The sequence below is a fragment of the Megalobrama amblycephala genome, linkage group LG21 (genome assembly GCF_018812025.1).
Source record: "Megalobrama amblycephala isolate DHTTF-2021 linkage group LG21, ASM1881202v1, whole genome shotgun sequence".
Classification (NCBI taxonomy): domain Eukaryota; kingdom Metazoa; phylum Chordata; class Actinopteri; order Cypriniformes; family Xenocyprididae; genus Megalobrama; species Megalobrama amblycephala.
This window is the reverse complement of record NC_063064.1, coordinates 24,732,899-24,738,898: the sequence shown is the minus strand read 5'-3', so window position 1 is coordinate 24,738,898 and position 6,000 is coordinate 24,732,899. Positions and strand designations below refer to the sequence as shown.

The following is a 6,000-nucleotide window of genomic DNA, read 5'->3' as shown; positions in this document are numbered from 1 at the left end:
TGTTCATTCATCAAGCTGTGTGTGTGTGTGTGTGTGTGTGTGTGTGTGTGTGTGTGTGTGTGTGTGTGTGTGTGTGTGTGTGTGTACACTTGTTTTGACTATACTTGTGAGGACCAAATGCCCTCACTTATATTGTAAAGTACTTTGACAACCCACTAGTGAGGAAATCTGACTAGATAAGAAGGCTTATAAATCAGCCAAAAGATGTTTTTATTTAAATCTGGTGTTTTGCACATGTTTCTGTGATGGGAAGGTTTGGGAGTTGGTTTGGGAGTTGGGTTAGGTGATAGAAAATATCACTGACTTTATATAAAATCAATGGAAGTCTAGGCAATGTTGTCCACACTAAGATAGCAAAACAAACCGTGTGTTTGTGTTTGAACATTTTTAGTAGGCTACCTCTTCATCAACTCCAAACCATAAATATATTTCTTTTTAACTTATGTTATACTGGATATGATTTAGTATTAATAAAACAAAGCAAAGGGGTGGGAAACAGACTGACAGACAGCGATTATATTCCGCCATGAGTTTCTTTAACGTAAAAATTCCCAACCCCGCTTTGTAGCTCTCAAAGTACAAGAGTCTTTTATAAACTCCCGTCTGCGCTTAGAAACGCGTCCACATCACTCACATAAAGGACCTCTTGGAAAGCCCCGCCTACAATTTGAATTCCGAGAAGCTGATTGGCTGCGTTACCTCCTCCTCCTTCATCCATTGGTTGGCGGCGGATCAGTAACAATGTTTAATGCACTATGAGACGGAGTGAGACAGTCAGAGAGAGAAACGCACAGAGGAGGCAGAAGGGACACCGGCACACCACAGTGCATTTATTCCCGTACCGTTATTGACAGCTGGTTGTAGTGACAGTCGGATTGGACAAAACACTTTCGGTTGATTTCCATATTTAAACTTTGGACTCTCTTGTTTTTCCTCTTTTCGGTTATTTTTTTTTTTACTAGGGACTGGACGGATAGCCTCCTGAGGGGCCAGGACCCATTTATCACGGGGATGTCTCACCCCGCATCAATGCAGTATAAGAGGCTGTTCGCGCTGGTGATGTCAACGGTTGTGGATGTACATTTTACGCCTGGGTCAAGATATCTATCCTGAAGCGTCTGCAGCCAAGAGTCTATGAGCGCAGGAGAGTCACTGCATCCTAATCAGCCTCATTGACATTACAAGCGCACTTTTGGGGAGCACTTTCTTTTTCCATACAGTCTAGTTGGAGTTTTTTTTTCACTCATTGGAAAGGTGCATGAAGGATGTAACTCGTTTTTGGTGATGGTTGTGTTTAGACTGGATAGCAGGCTACAGGTAAGTCTGTGCGATGTTGCTCATCATCATTCTGTTTCAAAGTGTCATCCTGAAAAAAAGATGAGGCGACATGTCATATATGCTCCTGGAGCTACTGGATGCGCACAGTGTCAGTGAGGATGCAACAGCTTCTTCTCGTATTTATTCAAGAAGCGCAGTATAAATAACCATCTAGGATTGTGTTTCATTTGCTCTGCTTTATGCGACTATGTAAGAATTGCATTTAACAGCAGGATTATGCCGGTTAAGAGGCTTATTTCAACGCATTTGTATTCAAGGGACTGCCTTAAGACAGCAAGGTAGGCTATAGCATCAGTTAAGCAGCTGTTTCAGGACGCAGGGACACAGAAAGAGATTTGTCCGTTTTTATTTGCTCACCACCTTTATCCATAATTGCGCGTTTGATGCGCGTAATGCTCTTCGTGCCACATGGCGCATCCTCGACGCATTGCTTAGCCTACATGTTGAGAGTAGAATAACACAAACATCCACCTGTGTTCAGTGGTAAAGCTCTCGACGCATCTCAAGGTTAGATTGACATGCCATCCACGTCGTTCGCCAGGGAATGAGGAATTACGCATTAGAATTACGCGGTCACAGTTCAGAGAAAAAAAGCGCGACACGAGGTGTTTGTTTAAATCATTATGTCAGAATTTAAATGATTAAGTGTAATATTACATGGAATAATCTGAAACAGAAATGTTTTTTTTCTTTTTCATTACAGGCGAAGAGGCTGGGAAAGGCTATTTCTTTGTGGAAACTGGATTGTGATTATGCCTCCAATGCGCCTGGGCGTTCAGCAGAATATAAATTAGCTGTACAGCCTCACCGTTTGTTGTAAAAACTCAGGATAAAGGGAGCTCTGCTAAGAAAAGAGCATTTAAAGGAAAAGCGCACATAATGACTTTATACATATTTTATCATGAATCAGAATGTGTGCTCAATAATTGAAAGTATAAATTGTGATATTGCTGGGAAGATCAACAGGTCGGAGGCGTAAAACGCATCAGAAACCTAAGACACTCTCACTGAAAGGGATGCATCTTTCTGTTTTCCTTTTCCTACTTTTATGGGCGCAAGCCCTGACGTTGAAAAACTTGAACTACTCAATACCTGAGGAGAAAATTCAGGGTGTCATTGGAAACATTGCCAAGGATGCGGAGCTTGAACTGGGAGAGCAGGGGAAAAAATCCAACTTCAGGGTGTTGGAGAACTCCGCCCCACACCTTATTGATGTGGATCCCGAAAGTGGGCTATTATACACTAAGCAGCGGATCGACAGGGAAACACTGTGCAGACAAAACTCCAAGTGCCAGCTCTCCATGGAAGTGTTTGCCAATGACAAGGAGATCTGCATGATTAAAGTTGAGATACAGGACATAAATGACAACGCACCGAGCTTTCCTTCTGATCAGATCGATATTGACATATCTGAGAATGCAGCCCCAGGCACACGTTTCCCCTTGGCTGCTGCCTACGACCCTGACACTAGGGAAAATGGCCTGAAAACATATCAGATCACGCGGGATGATTACAGTATATTCTCTTTGGATGTCAAGTCCAGAGGGGATGGAACTAAGTTCCCTGAATTGGTCGTTCAGAGGTCCTTAGATAGAGAGGAACGTAGCCATCACACTTTAATTATAACCGCCACAGATGGTGGGGAATATCCCAAATCAGGCACAATGCAAATCAATGTTAAAGTCACTGATTCCAATGACAACAGCCCTGTGTTTGATCAGCCCTCATATGTAGTCGAGATTCCTGAGAATTCACCCCCAGGCATGGTACTGATAAATTTAAATGCTACAGATCCTGATGAAGGCATTAATGGCCAGGTCACTTATTCCTTTAGCTGTTATGTCCCAGACAGGATCAAAGAGTTGTTCTCAATAGACCCCCGAACGGGCATCATAAAGATTCAGGGTAAAATCGACTTTGAGGAGAACCCAATTATAGAGATTGATGTTCAGGCAAAGGATCAAGGCCCCAACCCAATTCCTGGCCATTGTAAAGTCACAGTTAAAGTGCTTGACAGGAATGACAACTGGCCGTCAATAGGTTTCGTAGCAGTTCGTCAGGGGGCGGTTAGTGAAGCAGCAACTCCTGGGACAGTGATTGCGCTTGTCAGAGTCACAGACAAAGACTCAGGCCGCAATGGGCAGCTCCAGTGTAGGATTTTGGGGAACGTTCCCTTCAAACTAGAGGAGAACTATGATAACTTCTATACAGTAGTGACTGACAGACCTCTGGACAGGGAGGTAAAAGATGAGTATAACATTACTATTGTGGCCAAAGACAATGGAAACCCTCCCCTGAACTCGACAAAGTCTTTCACTGTTAAGATTTTAGATGAAAATGACAATGCACCCCGCTTCACAAAAATGGTCTACCTTCTCCAGGTGCCTGAAAACAACATCCCAGGGGAATACTTGGGTTCTGTTCTGGCCCATGACCCAGATTTAGGCCAAAACGGTACTGTGTCCTATTCCCTCCTTCCCTCTAATGTAAGCGAGGAATCTATTACTACATATGTTAACATCAAACCAACTGATGGTGCAATTTATGCCCTGAGGAGTTTTAACTATGAACAAACCAAGTATTTTGACTTTAAGGTCCAGGCGAAGGATTCAGGAAACCCTCACCTGGAGAGCAACACCACTGTCCGTGTGAGTGTGCTGGATGTTAATGATAACATTCCTGTCATTGTCCTTCCATTACTTCAGAATGACACTGCTGAGATCCATGTACCTCGGAATGTGGGAGTCGGACACATTATCACCACCGTGAGAGCGGTGGACAACGACTTTGGTGAGAGTGGTCGGCTCACCTACGAGATCTCGGATGGGAATGAGGAACACCTGTTCGAGATTGATTCGGTGACAGGCGAGGTACGGACAGCACAGCCACTGTGGGAGGAGGTGGCACCTGTTGTGGAACTCATCATCAAGGTCACTGACCATGGCAAGCCGTCACTTTCCGCCATGGCGAAGCTTATCGTCAAAGCCTACTCGGGTCCCTTACCGGAGGGTGAACCACGCATCAACGCGGAACACCACAACTGGGACATGTCGCTTCCGCTAATAGTAACTCTGAGTATAATCTCGATCATGCTCCTTGCGGCCATGATCACCATCGCAGTCAAGTGCAAACGGGAGAACAAGGAGATCCGCACATACAACTGTCGCATCGCTGAGTACACTCACCCGCAACTCGGCAAGGGCAAGAAGAAGAAGATCAACAAGAACGACATCATGCTGGTGCAGAGCGAAGTGGAGGAACGGGACACCATGAACGTGATGAACGTTGTTAGCAGTCCATCTCTGGCCACCTCGCCCATGTACTTTGACTACCAAACTCGTCTGCCCCTCAGCTCTCCAAGGTCAGAGGTCATGTACCTCAAACCCAATGCCAACAACCTCAGCGTTCCTCAAGGACATGTTGGCTGTCACACCAGCTTCACCGGACCTGTTACAAACACCACTGAGACGCCAGTGAACAGGATGTCAATAATACAGGTAGGAACGACAACTTGTATTCTTCTTCCTGCTTACCCTCCATCCCCCTCTCATCCTGCTCTGTCTCACTAGGTCAATACATGAATGGATGAGTAGATGTGTGTGCATACAAAGCAGAGAGTGAATCATAATATGGGGGAAAGGAAGCGTATCACAACCGGTGATAATATGAAACACAAGTCGCTTTCCACTCCACGCCAGATGCCGAAGAGCACCTTGCTATCTTTTTTGAAATCTAGCTTTGCTCATATTGTTTCAGGTAATGCGTTAAGAGGAAATTGAGTATGGAACATAATTCTGTTCTGGAGATATTGTTTTGATGTTACCTCTGGTGTGGAGAGATTCGATGCACTGACAGGTTTAGCCCTAAAGGTTTGTTATTTCATAATGGCCATACCGTTATGATTTGCTGCTCTTGCCTAGAATATCTTTCCAACTACCATATTGCAAATGAATAGAGCTTCAATCAATATGTAGTTTCCTGTGGCGCTTTGAATGTAATGTTCCTACTGTTTGCCTCTTACAATGACAGAATTAATGTTCTTCTTTTTTTTCATTTCTGCTATTGCTTACAGGCAAGGTCAAATTAATACATAAAAATGTGTTTTTATACAGCATAATGTAATTTTTCTTGACCTCAGACATTTCAATTTTCAGCCTTGGCATTGTAACACCAATGTGTTACTTACTCAGCAGGTTTGTCACCTTCATACTCAAGAACGTTGTGACAATCCTCTCTCTATTAAAGACGTTCAGAGCGCATTTCATCAAAAGAAAGAAAAAGCTTTCCTAGATTTCCTCATTCCTTGCTAATGCGTCTTTGTGTGGAGCGATTTGGTTAAGCCAGTGACAACTTATGTGTGTCTGTGCTGCTAAGCCAGTTTAAAGTCATTTGAAATCTGTCGTGTCAGATGAGGCTAAAGTCACCTCTTTAAACTCTGTACATCAGGTGCGCGTGTATGTGCAGCGTTTGAGATTACAGCTGGCAAAAATTAATTTAGCTCTCTCTCTCTTGCTTTTTTAGCGCTAACTGCTGAATGTGTATCACATGCTAATGTTGCTATTGCTTATATTTAGGGTTAGTGATTTGAACAAATCTCCAACATTAAGTATTTAGCCTAACTTTGGCGTAAAACTCATCCCACAATGTTCCTACAGAAATGTT

General features: G+C 43.7%; 1 protein-coding gene across 1 annotated transcript in view; it reads left to right on the top strand.

Annotated features, from left to right (window-relative positions):
• The first annotated feature begins 641 nt into the window (after positions 1-641).
• Positions 642-6,000, top strand: part of pcdh17 (protocadherin 17) — an 83,789-nt gene continuing 78,430 nt past the window's right edge. The window contains exons 1-2 of the mRNA XM_048172764.1: positions 642-1,317; positions 2,042-4,835. Of these exons, the coding sequence (XP_048028721.1) occupies positions 2,355-4,835 (2,481 nt within the window). The 5' untranslated portion in view covers positions 642-1,317; positions 2,042-2,354. The remainder of the gene's footprint in view (positions 1,318-2,041; positions 4,836-6,000) is intronic.